Source organism: Blastomyces dermatitidis, assembly GCF_000003525.1.
Source record: "Blastomyces dermatitidis ER-3 genomic scaffold supercont1.3, whole genome shotgun sequence".
In the NCBI taxonomy this organism is placed as follows: domain Eukaryota; kingdom Fungi; phylum Ascomycota; class Eurotiomycetes; order Onygenales; family Ajellomycetaceae; genus Blastomyces; species Blastomyces dermatitidis.
Window position 1 is genome coordinate 1621155 of NW_025544776.1, and position 15921 is coordinate 1637075.

The window sequence follows — 15921 nt, forward strand, 5'->3', positions numbered from 1 at the left end:
TGGTATTTATAGATTGCAGCTCCCTGCGCTTGTGGCCGCTTCGCCCGCCTTAGTAGCTCCAGACGGACACATAAACCATTCGCCGCCAACGACATCATCACCAGCTCCAACAGCCCCATTACTTGTCGCGCCAGCTCTCATTGCGATACCTACAGTGCCCGGGACCGTAAATTGGTCTGCCGGTAGCAAGCCCTACCACCATGAGGCTCTTATCTGCTGCAGCTCTGCTCTGCGGTGTGTTGACATCCTCCATCTCGAGCGTACGTGCCGCAACTGCCAATGACACCACATATACTTCATCGCGACTAGTCCTACCGACCGATTTCAGCCCCCCCAAGGTGTTCAAGAATGTCAATCTACTCAGAAATATAAATCTTGAGAAAGGTTACGTGCGGGAAATCGTCAATGTTGTGGTAGAGAACACTGGAAAGGAACCGCAGGAGCGGTACTTCCTCCCTTTCGCATCGGACATAATCGATAGAGTTGGAGGACTGGAAGTACGAGATAAGAATGCGCTATCGCATGGCAAATTTCTGGTGGATGCTACGGAGACGTTGCAGTCGAGGTTTGTTTCCAATTGGTGCTTCTGAACGGTGTATTTGGGTGTGCACTGGTTTCGTAAACAGCTCAGTTATGAAGCCGCAATCTAACAATTTTTACCGTTATAGCCCAAATCAATACTTCGTCATTCATTTTCCCGAAGCTCTGAAAACCTCCTCTCAAATCACCCTGAGCATATCCTATTACATCCTTAAAGCCCTCGACCCTCTCCCCGCGGCTATTGAACAACAAGACAAACAATACCTCACCTACTCCTTTCCGGCCTACGCCCCGTCCGCTTACACAACCGACAACCAGAAGACAAAGATCAAATTCCCTAGCTCCGAAGTACCAGACTACACAGAAACTTCCGGCCTGAAATCCGGCGCAGACCCAGAACGACAAGGCAGCACTTACACATACGGACCCTACCAGACCTCTAAAGTTCTTCCCGGCACCGCAGGATCCATCATAACCGTCCGCTACGAATTCACCAAACCAGTCATAACCTGCTCCCTCCTCGAGCGCGACGTCGAAGTCTCGCACTGGGGCGGCAACCTTGCAACTGAGGAGCGTCTCTGGCTCCGCAACGACGGCGCCAAGCTCTCCAACCACTTCTCCCGCGTCGAATGGGCGATAAAGTCCTATCAGAACCTACCCTCATCCGCCATGAGCGATCTACGCATCCCACTACGCCCAGGCTCCGTCGACGCCTATTTCATTGACGACATCGGCAACGTCTCGACAAGCCATTTCCTCCCTGGTCTGAACAAGCGCGAGGCGCTGCTGGAGCTCAAGCCGCGCTACCCCGTTTTTGGCGGGTGGAAGTACAGCTTCCGCATTGGCTGGAACAATGCACTGTCATCATTCCTGCGCAAGGCTGGCGGGGAGTCGTATGTGCTTAGGGTACCTTTCCTGGAGGGTCCGAAAGTGCCTGAGGGGGTGCAGTATGAGAAAGTCCAGCTGCGCGTGATTCTCCCTGAGGGTGCGCGAGATGTGAAGTATGAACTAGCTGATGGGGTTGGGATGCCATTTATGGTCGAATCGGAGATTGGGTTGCACAAGACGTTTATGGACACGGTGGGGAGGACCGTGTTGACGTTGCGGACGACGAATGTGGCAGATGAGGCAAGGGAGGGACATCTTATTGTATGGACAAACCACCTTTCCTTTCTTCTTTATCTAACCCCTCTTGCATCTAAAGGTCGATTGGACAAGAATTGCTAACCAACTACCTTTATAGGTGACATACGACTATCCCGCACTCGCGATACTCCGTAAACCACTAACGATCGCCGCAGGCCTATTTAGCGTGTTTGTGACGGTGTGGTTAGTGGGTAATCTAGATGTGAGCATTAAGAAGCGGTAGGGGGCAAGGTGGAAAAGAAGAAGAGTTTAATTTTCCCTTTTTGTTTTACCTTTTTCTTGATCATGTCGTTTTATACGGTTATTTTATTTATATTATAGGGATTACCATTGCTATTCTATTTTCATTCTTTAGTTCTTTTCTAGACATCAATTTCACGGGGATAGTTATGTAGTACTTTTCAGTTCAGGAAGGTAGCCTGCATTTGTGTATACAGAAAACTTGACCTCGCTAAGTGCGCCACTTGACCTCGTTACATAATCATGACCCCGACCTCGCACAATACAGTAATAATCAGTTGATAATTGACTTTCAATCTTTCAATTCACTCATTCATTCAGCTCATCAATCAATCAAAGCATGTATAGCTGATTCATAATCAATTAAATAAACAGATAAATATATAGAATATTGTAAGAATAAGTGCTTGTAGGCAATTATTTGAGTGTTTGCAGCTTGATGTGATATGTACTGTTAACTACTAGAAGTATTCACAGTAGAAAGATAAAATGTAGAAGTTAAATATATAATAGTATTCAAGCTGAGTTATAAATAGTATTCATGAACTTCAGTCTATATAGTTATATGTAGTCAAGAGCTGCTAGCTCTATTAATTATATAAGAGATAGAAATAGAGATAAAAAATCTATAAGAAGTGAGATTTCTTACATATCTTCTTCTCTCTAAGACTTTATTTATGAAGTCTTTCACTGAGTGACTTCATAGTCAGCTCAGCACTGCAGTGATACTCACTAAAAATTCTTCATATCTATAAAAAATCTCAGTGAGGAAAAATCTCTTATTACTATGAAGAGAAAAGAGTCTATTACTTAGTTTCTTATTTTATAAAATTCTTTATAATTTATAGATTCTTCTCTGACTATTATATAGATTCATCTTATATCTTTTATATAGAAAAGTTTCAGTTAACTCTCAATTATTTTCATAAGATTCTTATATAATTATTATATAAATTCATTTTATAAATAAATTACTCTCTATGAGATTACTCTTATTAAAGAGAAATATTTATAAGTTAATCTTTCACTTATTCTTATAAATCATTGTTCTTTAACACTGTAAAATTATAAGGAATTTTTCATTCTTTTATTAACTCTGTAGAATTATAGAATCAAGATATTTACAGTCTGTAATTACTCTTTATAGTTATATAGAAAGATTCAGATCTGTAATTTATAATTACTCTTATTTACTAAAGTAATCTGACTGTTTCACAGAATTACTTATAGTATAAGTAAATCTCTTTAAAGTAGTATAAATATCTCAGATCTATCTGTAGAATCTCATCTTCTTTTCTCTTTTTCTATAACAGCTTTTATTTTCATAAACTATAAGTATCTCTGTTCATCTGTGAAGTATTTTTATTTAAATAATAGAGAGAGAGTGTTTCTGACAATATCTGTATATTAATTCAAGAACTTCTTAAGAATAAAAATTTTTCAATTTTAATATTTTTATAACAATGTCTGATCACTGCTGAGCTTCTTGTAAGTGTTTTTATAACTTCTCTGATTACTTTTTACTAGCTGATGAAGCAGAAGCACTGCTGCTTATAATTATATCTTCATTCTTCTCAGCTCTGTTATTATATCTGATCTTCAGATCAGCAGTCAATCTTCTGTCTCTTTCAGATCTGTAAGAATAAGTGCTTGCAGGCGATTATTCAGATGTTTGCAGCTTGATGTGATATATACTGTTAACTACTAGAAGTATTTATGATAGAAAGATAAAATGTAGAGATTAAATGTATAATAGTATTCAAGCTGAGTTGTAAATAGTATTCATGAACTTCAGTCTATATAGTTATATGTAGTCAAGAGCTGCTAGCTCTATTAATTATACAAGAGATAGAAATAGAAGTAAAGAATCTGTGAGAAGTAAGATTTCTTACATACTTCTCTCTCTCTAAGACTTTATCTGTAAAGCCTTTCACTGAGTGACTTCATAGTCAGCTCAGCACTGCAGTGATACTCACTAAAAATTCTTCACATCTATAAAAAATCTTAGTGAGGAAAAATCTCTTATTACTATGAAGAGAAAAGAGTCTGTTACTCAGTTTCTTATTTCATGAGATTCTTTATAATCTACAGATTCTTCTCTGACTATTATACAGATTCATCTCATATCTTTCATATAGAAGAGTTCTGATTGACTCTCAATTATTTTTATAACATTCTTGTGTAATTATTACACAGATTCATCTTACAGATGAATCACTCTCTATAAGATTACTCTTATTAAAGAGAAATATTTATAAGTTAATCTTTCACTCATTCTTATGAATCATTGTTCTTTAACACTGTAGAATTGTGAGAAATTTTTCATTCTTTCATTAACTCTGTAGAATTATAGAATCAAGATATCTGTGATCTGCAATTACTCTTTATAGTTATATAGAAAGATTCAGATCTGTAATTCATAATCACTTTTATTTACTAGAGTAATCTGACTGTTTCACAGAATCACTCATAGTGTAAGTAAATCTCTTTAGAGTAGTATAAATATCTCAGATCTGTCTGTGAAAGCTCATCTTCTTTTCTCTTTTTCTATAACAACTTTTATTTTTACAAACTGTGAGTATCTTCATTCATCTGTGAAGTATTTTCACTCAGATAATAGAGAGAGAGTGTTTCTGATAATATCTATGTATTAATTCAAGAACTTCTTAAGAATAAAAATTTTTCAATTTCAACATTCTTACAACAATGTCTGACTGCTGCTAAGCTTCTTATAAGTGTCTCTGCAACTTCTCTGATCACTTTTTACTAGCTGATGAAGCAGAGATGCTGCTGTTTACAATCATGTCTTCATTTCTCTCAGCTCTGTCACTGCACCTGATCTTCAGGTCAGCAGCTTCTCTCATCTCTCTTTCAGATCAGTCTCTGGCTTTAAGCAGTGTAGTTTCTCTCTTTACTATAAGTCTTCTCATAAGTAATTTCTTACAGACTCTAGCTAATAGTTCTTATAAAGCTCTCAGTGTTGTCAGTATCTTCTGCAGCTCTGCAGGTCTATGATCACTCTTCTTCTACCTGCACAATCTCTGACCAGATATATGTAAATATATCTAGGTTTCTCATTAATGATTCTCACACTGTGATGCATTTTCACAATCTCATTGTCAATGAGAGATGAGTCTCTGAGTACCTGCAAAATCCAGATAATTAAGACAATATAAATATCATAAATTTGTAATGAGAGTTGATCTAAGTAGATGAGCTTTCTCTTCACATTTCAATTGTTTTCAGACTGAATACTTCAGCATAACTGAGAGAGCAGACATAGCTTTGTAAGAGATATCTGATCACACACACAGATAATCAGTCTTCAAGACTCTGCTGCAACTATATATACTCTGATATTCAGCTTCTCTGAAGTCTGTGCATTTCTGATAATTTTTGTATCAAATGTAATAATTGTCTGTACTATAGATATAATACTCTCTACTTCTTTGAAGAGAAAAATTAATAGTTGTGAGAGAATTGAGTATCATAGATATTAAGAATATAAGTTTGAGTTTTCTTTATTTTTTCTTTATTAATCTTCAAATTGTGTTCACAGCTCTGTTTATTTTCTTATTTTTTAGCTTAATAAGAACATGATTTCTTCTTCTCTTATATACACTGCAGACTGTTCATCTCAGTAGAAACTTATTATCTTATAGACTAGAATTTACAAATAACAGTATTAATATCTTTATCACAATCAGGTTCTTAACAAAGATTATATCATTCTGACTTATCAGAATTTATAGTATGAAAGTCATGTCTCAGTTTCTGCAGATATCTTATCTATCTGAATAATTCTCAAGTGAACTTATTCATCTTATCAGAATACTCTTATCACTGAATCTTGAATCAGAGCTCACAATCTTACTTCTCTGAGTCAATAATTTCTTTAATCTGATATTCTCTTTCACTCTCTAGTACTTTATGAATAGAGTGATGAGTCACAGAATTCTCTTCTAAGAATTTCTTATATTCATAGAGTAAAGAGATATAAAAAACATTATATATCTATAACTTAGATAACAGTTTTAATCTATAGAACTGTGAGTTAACTTTCTTCACAATCTTATAAGACTCTGTCTGTAAGAGATTCAGCTTCTTATTAGATCTTCACATGATGATATTTTCTAGACTCAGTCAGACTCTATCATCTTTCTTAAAACTCTTTATAATATACTTAAAGTCATAGTATCTCTTCTGATACTCTTGAGCCTTTCTCAAGAATTCACAGACTTTCTTCTGAATCTTCTAAATTCTCTCAGTCTGTTCACAGACATCATTATACTCTATAGTGTACTCTTACAGATTTATCAAGATTATTTGTGAATAAGTCTCAGTAAGTATCTCAAAGAGAGTTTTATCTGTGCTGACATGCTTTGAGTTATTGTATATAAACTCTGTAAATAATAATCAATGCACTCAGTCATTCTGATTATAATTAACAAAGTATCACAGATACTGTTTTAATATACTTATCAGATGTTCTATCTAATCATCTATCTATTGATGAAAAGTCATGCTTAGATCTCATAAAATCTTCAGTATAGTTATCAGATCAGATCAGAACTCTTCTGTGAAGATTAATTCTCTATCTGAGACAATGTTCACAGATAATTCATACAATCAGATCACATCACAGATGAAGATATAAGTTAAATTCTTTAACTTCAAGTTCTTGTGAGTGAGTATAAAGTGTGTTATCTTGATAAAGTAATTCACTACTATCAACACACTGTCAAAGCAGACATTATATATGTTCTTACTTTCAGAGAGACTCATAAGAATATTCATTTCTAGCTATTCTCAAGATTTCTGCAGAATGAGTAGAGAAGTAAGTTCTCTATATAATCTGAACTGCACTATCTGTGAACTCTGATAAATAGTACAAGAATTCACTATCTTCTTCACAAGTTCTCATATCTTCAGTCAGAAGTATTTTCTTACAAGTAACTCATGAGTTCTAGTGTCTGTAAAATGATCTGTTAGAGAAGAGTCATGATATCTTTTAATAAGTTCTACACATAGAAACTCATTTACAAGTATATAAATTCAGCTCTCTCTTTATAAGAGATTATTTAAGTCTCTTCAATTCTTTATTTCTGCAGAATTAATTCCTGCTATGAGTAGTTTCTGAATATACTGAGTATATTTATTCTTCAGTTACAGTTCAGACAATCTGAATAGAAGATCTTGTAAAGACTTATACTCTGTTTTCTCTTACATCAGATCTTCTATGATGCTTCTCAAAGTCTGCAAATTCTTCAGATTATAGATACTCTCTTCAAGAATTCTTACAGAGATTCTCAGAGTGTTGACTCTCAGTGTTATAGAGAGTAGTTGTACAGACTTCTTCTCTCTCTTCTCTCTCTTCTCTTACAGAGAATTAAGAGACTCTTCAGTCAATCTCTTTACAACACTCAGTCTGAGTATTCTGTAAAGCTTTTCTATCTTCTCTAGTCTCTCTGTATCTATTACTCTGATCTTCTTAATATAGTCTGATCTGTAAGAGAGTCTGTCTGCTGAGTTCTTAGTTCTCTTAATATATTCTATCTTGAATCAGAACTCACTCAGTCTCTGAACTCAGTGAATCTGCTGCTGTGAGAGTTTCTTAATTGAAGTAAACTATTATAAGCTATTATGATCAGTTCTAACAGTAATCACTGTTATAAGACTCTCAAAATAGTGATATCAGTGATGAAAGAATTTCACTATTATAAGAAGCTTCTGATTATGAATATTATAGTTAATCTCTGTGAGTTGTATTTTTCATAAGAAAAAGATTACTGAAACTCAGTTCTTATTTAACTGTAGTTGTAAGACTATTTCTGAAATTATAAAGAAGAAGATATCTGTCTTCAATCTGATTAAGAGTAAGAGATCAAAATGAAACAGTATTACTATGTCTGTGAATATCTATTTTAATCTTGTAAAGATCTCATGAGCTTCTGAGATAAGAAAGTTCTTACAGTTCTCTCTTCTCAACAATCTTTTCATTCTCTATTTATAGAATGACTTCTTCTTATTTTCACTCTTCAGCATATCTGTAAGAGCTAAGAAGATTCTCATGAATATAAAGATAAACTGTCTATAGAAATTCATGAAGCTCAGAAAGATCTGAATCTCATGAATACTAGTTGACTTCAGTCATGATAGAATAGTCTTAATCTATGAAGATTTCATCTGAATATCATCTACAGTGATTACATATTCTAGGAAATTAATTCAGTGAGCACTGAAGTTGTACTTTACAAGCTTAATATACAGTTCTGTCTTATCTAAGGCCTTCAACACACTTCATACATACTCAGTGTGTTCTTCCTTCTTTGTAAAGTACATCATCACATTATTTAGATATATTATTATGAAGACATTCAGATATATATAAAGTATTTTATTAATAAAAGACTGAAATGTTACAGAGACATTAGTCAGATCAAAAGACACTACTAGATATTCAAACAATTTCAGTACAGTTCTAAAGACAGTCTTTCATTCATTCTCAGACTGTATTCACAGCTATGTATATATATTAATCACATTCAGTTGTATGAATATAACAGCTCTCATGAGACAGTTGATCACATTCTTGATCAGAGACAGAGAGTAGCAGCTCTTTATTATCTTAAAGTTCAGATTATAATAGTCTACATACAATCTGAGATCTCTATTCTTCTTCTTTGTGAATATCATAGAGGCTTCTGCAGAGATCTGTGAAGATTGAATAAAGTCATTCTTCAGATTCTTCTTTACATAGATTCATAAGATCTCTGTCTTATAATGAAAGAGCTTATAGATTGATTCTCAGAAGAGTTTCTACTCTTCTATCAAATTTATTATCAGATTCTTCTCACAGTGAGAGAGAAGCTCAGCTGTCTTTACTGAGCTAAACATCTCTACAAGGTCTCAGTATTTCTCTGATATCTAAAGCTCAGTTTTCATGACTGTGAGATTCTCAGACACTTGTAAAGTCATTATATAGATGAGCTTGTCTTCTCTAATTAACTCTGCAGTATTAACTGATTCTATCTCTATAAGTGAGTCTGCTAACACTGATCAGAAGTATAAACCTGACTTATGAACAGCTATGTGTGAATTGTGTCTTTAAAGTTATATAAGTTTCAAGTACATGTTATCTGTAATGTTCATAATAATCACAGTTTCTACAAATCTTCTTCAGATTTCAGAGAGATCTTGTAATTCAAAGATAGCTCTTATAAGTTTCTCAGTTCTCAGATCTGAGTTCTCACACTCTGCTTATTATAAGAGTAGATTCTCAGTCTTCATCTTTCAGCTTATTCACTCTGTGAGCTTTAGAAACATCACAGTGACCTGAGATTCTGAGTTCATTAATACTTTTTATACTTATGAGACAGCAGTACTGCAGTGCAGTCTCTCTCTGTAAGCAAGTATTTTCATTAAGAGAGTAACAGATTCAGATATCAGCTTTAAAACTCTTAAGAAGACTGTTACTGACTCTGTTTATAACTTCTCAAATTTCTATTTTGATTTATCTGAATAGTTTATGTGAAGATGTTCTGATTTAGAACAGATAAAGCAGAGTCTCTTTTTCTTAATCTCTCTGTTATACACTCTGTTTATAAGAGCTTATGAAGCTCTTTCTTTCTGCTCAGCAGTCAGATGTGAATCTCTCTATATCTTATCATCTTTTTCTGATAAATCTGTTCTCTGTTATTCTGACTCTCATGAGACTAATCAGTGATCTGCTCTCTACAGATCTGTGACTCTCACAGTGATCTGTAAGTGATGAATGAGAATCATCAGTTTCTTCAGAGTCAAGAACTTAGAGTCTTACTCAATGAGCTTGTTCTACATGTCTTTATTCAGTCTCTTTATAAATATTATCATTCAGATCTTGTTTCAGAGCTCTGTTTTCACAGATCTTAATTCATATCATAATTTCATGAAGTGCTGTGAGTAGTCTTCATCAGATTTCTTATCTCTTTTTCTAATATTAATAATTATAACTCAGATGTTCTCTGTTCAGCTTACAGAGTTTCTCAACTTATTCTCTAAATAGATCTTGAGAACAGATTATTAAAATCTCTCATGATCATTCTCTAGATAATTCAGCCAGTTCTTGACTTCAGTGTAATAGAGGTCTGTTATTATATAGATGATAGCTTCTTCATCTTTCATATCATACAGCTGAGCTTGTAAGTCAATTTCAAATACAAACTTGTAAAAGCTTTTATAGATTATAATTTGATAGATAATCTTAAGTGATCATAGCTTGAGAAAGTTTCTTTTCAGTTTGTAAGTATCTCTGAAGATCATATCTAGAGACTTGATTCAAGAGTGTTTATAGATAGTAAGCATTTCTTATAGAAAAATAGCTTGATTTTATAAAAGATACTCAAGAATGTTCTTTACTAAGATTAATTTATTCATGAGTTCAGAGAGTTTCTCTGTCACAGATACAGAGAATGATATTCTGTAAGTAATTAATAAGTTCTCTGAAACTTCTTTTATAAAGATTATTCATAGTTCAGATAACTGCTTCTGAGTGTCTGCAGTAGAGTTCACAGAGATTAAAGCATGTAAGTTTCTAGTTCTTTCAGTTATAACAGATGATTGCTGACTGACTGAGCTTGAAATGTAAGAATAAGTGCTTGCAGGTGATTATTCAGGTGTTTGCAGCTTGATGTAATATGTACTGTTAACTACTAGAAGTATTCACAGTAGAAAGATAAAATGTAGAGATTAAATATATAATAGTATTCAAGCTGAGTTATAAATAGTATTCACAAACTCCAGTCTATATAGTTGTGTGTAGCCAAGGGCCGCTAGCCCTATTAATTATGCGAGAGATAGAAATAGAGGTAAAGAATCCGCGAGGAGCGGGATTTCTTACAAGATCAGTCTCTGACTTCAAGTAGTACAGTTTCTCTCTTTGCTGTAAGTCTTCTTATAAGTAATTTCTTACAGACTCTAGCTAACAGTTCTTACAAAGCTCTCAGTGTTATTAGTGTCTTCTACAGTCTCACAGATCTACAATTACTTCTTCTCTGTCTGTATAATCTCTAATCAGATATATGTGAATATGTTTAGATTCTCTATTAATAATTCTCACACTGCAGTGCATTTCTGCAATCTCATTATTAATAAGAGATAAGTCTCTGAGTATCTGTAAAATTCAGATAATCAAGATAATACAAATATCATGAATTTATAACAGAAGTTAATCTGAATAGATGAGCTCTCTCTTCATATCTTAATTATTTTCAGGCTGAATACTTCAGCATAACTGAGAGAGTAGATATAGCTTTGTAAGAGATATCTGATTACATACATAGATAGTCAGTCTTCAAGACTCTGTTATAACTGTATACACTCTGATATTCAGCTTCTCTGAAGTCTGTACATTTCTGACAGTCTTTATATCAAATGTAACAATTATCTGTATTATGAGTATAATACTCTCTACTTCTTTGAAGAGAGAAATTAATAGTTATAGAAGAATTAAGTGTCACAGATATTAAGAATATAAGTTTAAGTTTTCTTTATTTTTTCTTTATTGATCTTTAAATTGTGTTCACAGCTCTGTTTATTTTCTTGTTTTTTAGTTTAATAAGAATATGATTTCTTCTTCTCTTATGTACACTGCAGACTGTTCATCTCAGTAGAAACTCATTATCTTATAGACTAGAATTCACAAATAACAGTGTTAATATCTTTATTATAATCAGATTCTTAGTGAAGATCACATTATTCTGACTTATCAGAATTTATAGTATGAAAGTCATGTCTCAGCTTCTGCAGATGTCTTATCTGTCTGAATAATTCTTAAGTGAACTTATTCATCTTATCAGAATACTCTTATCACTGAATCTTGAATCAGAGCTTATAATCTTACTTCTCTGAGTCAATAATCTCTTTAATCTAGTATTCTCTTTCACTCTCTAGTGCTTTACAGACAGAGTGATGAGTCACAGAATTCTCTTCTAAGAATTCCTTATATTTACAGAGTAAAGAGATATAAAAAATATTATACATCTACAACTCAGATAACAGTTCTAATCTATAGAACTGTAAGCTAACTTTCTCTATAATCTTGTAAGACTCTGTCTGCAAGAGATTCAGCTTCTTACTAGATCTTTATATAATAATATTTTCTAGACTTAGTCAGACTCTATTATCTTTCTTGAAACTCTTTGTAATATGCTTAAAGTCATAGTATCTCTTCTGATACTCTTGAGTCTTTCTCAAGAATTCACAGACTTTCTCTCAGATATTCTGAATTCTCTCAGCCTGTTCACAGACATTACTACACTTTATAGTATACTCTCACAGATTCATCAAGATTATTCATGAATAAGTCTCAGTGAGTATCTCAAAGAGAGTTTTATCTGTACTGACATACTTTGAGTTATTGTATATGAACTCTGTAAGTGATAATTAATACACTCAGTCATTCTGATTATAATTGATAAAGCACTGCAGATACTGTTTTAATATACTCATTAAATATTCTATCTAATCATCTGTCTGTTGATGAAAAGTCATACTTAGATCTTATAAGATCTTCAGTATAGTTATCAGATCAGATCAGAACTCTTCTGTGAAGATTAATCTTCTATCTAAGACAATGTTTATAGATAATTCATGCAATCAGATTATATTGCAGATGAAGATATGAGTTAAATTCTTTGATTTCAAGTTCTTGTGAGTGAGTATAAAGTGTGTTATCTTGATAAAGTGATTCACTATCATCAGTACACTGTTAAAACAGGCATTATATATGTTCTTACTTTCAGAGAGACTTATAAGAGTATTCATTTCTAGCTGTTCTCAAGGTTCTTATGAGATGAATAGAGAAGTAAGTTCTTTATATAATCTGAACTGCACTATCTGTGAATTCTGATAAATAGTATAAGAATTCACTATCTTCTTCACAAGTTCTTATATCTTCAGTCAGAAGTATTTCTTTATAAGCAACTCATGAGTTCTAGTATCTGTAAAATAATCTGCTAGAGAAGAGTTATGATATCTTTTAATAAGTTCTATATATAGAAACTCATTTATAGATATATAAATTCAGCTCTCTCTTTATAAGAGATTATTTAAGTCTCTTCAATTCTTTATTTCTACAGGATTAATTCCTGCTGTGAGCAGTTTCTGAATATACTAAGTATATTCATTCTTCAATTGCAGTTCAGACAATCTGAATAGAAGATCTTATAAAGACTTATACTCTGTTTTCTCTTACATCAGATCTTTCACAGTGCTTCTCAAAGCTCATAAATTCTTCAGATTATAGATACTCTCTTCAAGAATTCTTACAGAGATTTTCAGAGTGTTAACTCTCAGTGTTATAAAGAGTAGTTATACAGGCTTCTTCTCTCTCTCTTCTCTCTTCTCTTATAGAGAATTGAGAGACTCTTCAGTTAATCTCTTTATAACACTCAGTCTGAGCATTCTGTGAAGCTTTTCTGTCTTCTCTAGTCTCTCTATGTCTGTTGTTCTAGTCTTCTTAATATAGTCTGATCTGTAAGAGAGTCTGTTCACTGAATTCTTAGTTTTCTTGATATATTTTATCTTGAATCAGAACTCACTCAGTCTCTGAGCTCAGTGAATCTGCTACTGTGAGAGTTTCTTGATTGAAGTAAACTGTTATAAGCTATTATAATCAGTTCTAATAGTAATCACTGTTATAAGGCTCTCAAAGTAGTGATATCAGTGACAGAAGAATTTCACTATTATAAGAAGCTTCTGATTATAAATATCATAGTTGATCTTTACAGATTGTATTTTTTATGAGAAAAAGATCACTGAAACTCAGTTTTTATTTAACTATAGTTATAAGACTATTTCTGAAATTGTAAAGAAGAAGATATCTGTCTTTAATCTAATTAAGAGTAAGAGATTAAAGTGAAATAGTATCACTGTGTTTATAAATATCTATTTTAATCTTATAAAGACTCTGTGAGCTTCTGAGATAAGAAAGTTCTCACAGTTCTCTCTTCTCAATAATCTTTTCATTCTTCATTTATAGAATGACTTCTTCTTATTTTCATTCTTCAGCATGTCTGTAAGAATCAAGAAGATTCTTATAAATATAAAGATAAACTGTCTATAGAAATTCACAAAGCTCAAAAAGATCTGAATCTCATGAATACTAGTTAACTCTGATCATGATAGAATAGTCTTAACTTATAAAGGTTTCATCTGAATATCATCTGTGATAATTACATATTCTAGAAAATTAATTCAGTGAGCACTGAAGTTACACTTCATAAGCTTAATATACAATTATGTCTTATCTAAGATCTTCAACATACTTTATATATACTCAGTATGTTCTTTCTTCTTCATAAAGTACATTATCATATTATTCAGATATATTATCACAAAGACATTCAGATATACATGAAGTGTTTTATTGATAAAAGACTGAAATATTATAGAGATATTAATCAGATTAAAAGACATCATTAGATATTCAAACAATCTCAGTACAGTTCTAAAGACAGTCTTTTATTCATTCTCAGACTATATTCACAGCTGTGTATATATATTGATTACATTTAGTTATGTGAATATGACAGCTCTTATAAGACAGTTAATTACATTCTTGATCAGAGATAGAGAGTAGTAACTCTTTATTATCTTAAAGTTCAGATTATAATAGTCTATATATAATCTGAGATCTTCATTCTTCTTCTTTATAAATATCACAGAGACTTTCACAGAGATCTGTGAAGATTAAATGAAGTCATTCTTTAAATTCTTCTTCATATAGATTCACAAGATCTCTGTCTTATAATAAAAGAGTTTATAGATTGATTCTTAGAAGAGTTTCTACTCTTCTATTAAATCTATTATTAGATTCTTCTCATGATAAGAAGAAAGCTCAGCTGTCTTTACTGAGCTGAATATCTCTGTAAGATCTCAGTATTTCTCTAGTATCTGAAGCTCAGTTTTCATGACTGCAAGATTCTCAGACACTTGTAAAGTTATTATATAAATGAGCTTATCTTCTCTGATTAACTCTGCAGTATCAACTGATTCTATCTTTATAAGTAAGTCTATCAACACTGATCAGAAGTATAAACCTGACTTATAAACAGCTATGTATGAATTATATCTTTGAAGTTATACAAGTCTTAAGTACATGTTCTCTATAATGTCTGTGATAATCACAGTTTTTATAAATCTTCTTCAGATTTCAGAGAGATCTTATAATTCAAAGATAACTCTTATAAGTCTCTCAGTTCTCAGATCTGAGTTCTCACACTCTGCTTATTATAAGAGCAGGTTTTCAGTCTTCATCTTTCAGCTTATTCACTCTATAAGCTTTAGAAACATCACAGTGATCTGAGATTCTAAGTTTATTAATACTTCTCATACTTATAGAGCAGTAGTACTGTGATGTAATCTCTTTCTATAAGCAAGTATTTTCATTGAGAGAGCAACAGATTCAGATGTCAGCTTCAAGACTTTTAAGAAGACTGTTACTAACTCTGTTTATAACTTCTTAAATTTCTATTTTAATTTATCTGAACAGTTTGCACAGAGATGTTCTGATTTAGAATAGATAAAGCAGAGTCTCTTTTTCTTAATCTCTCTATTATATACTCTGTTTATAAGAGCTTATAAAGCTCTCTCTCTTTACTTAGTAGTCAGATATAAATCTCTCTATATCTTATTATCTTTTTCTAATAAATCTGTTCTCTGTTATTCTGACTCTTATGAAGTCAGTCAGTGATCTACTCTCTACAGATCTGTGACTCTCACAGTGATCTGTAAGTAGTGAATAAGAGTTATTAGTTTCTTCAGAGTTAAGAACTTAAAGTCTTACTTAATAAGCTTATTCTGCATATTTTTATTCAGTCTCTTCATGAATATTATTATTCAGATCTTATTTCAGAGCTCTGTTTTCACAGATCTTAATTTATATTATAATTTTATAAAGTGCTGTGAGTAGTCTTTATCAGATTTCTTATCTCTTTTTCTAATATTAATGATTAC

General features: G+C 32.5%; 1 protein-coding gene across 1 annotated transcript; it reads left to right on the plus strand.

The window, feature by feature from the left end:
* Nucleotides 1-200: 200 nt before the first annotated feature.
* BDCG_02805 (oligosaccharyl transferase complex subunit OST4) lies at nucleotides 201-1909 on the plus strand (the record flags this gene model as incomplete). The annotated part of the gene is made up of 3 exons (XM_045418370.1): nucleotides 201-565; nucleotides 669-1689; nucleotides 1784-1909. The coding sequence occupies 3 exons, from the start codon at nucleotides 201-203 to the stop codon at nucleotides 1907-1909; spliced, it is 1512 nt and encodes a 503-aa protein (XP_045274968.1).
* Between the last annotated feature and the right edge of the window lie 14012 nt (nucleotides 1910-15921).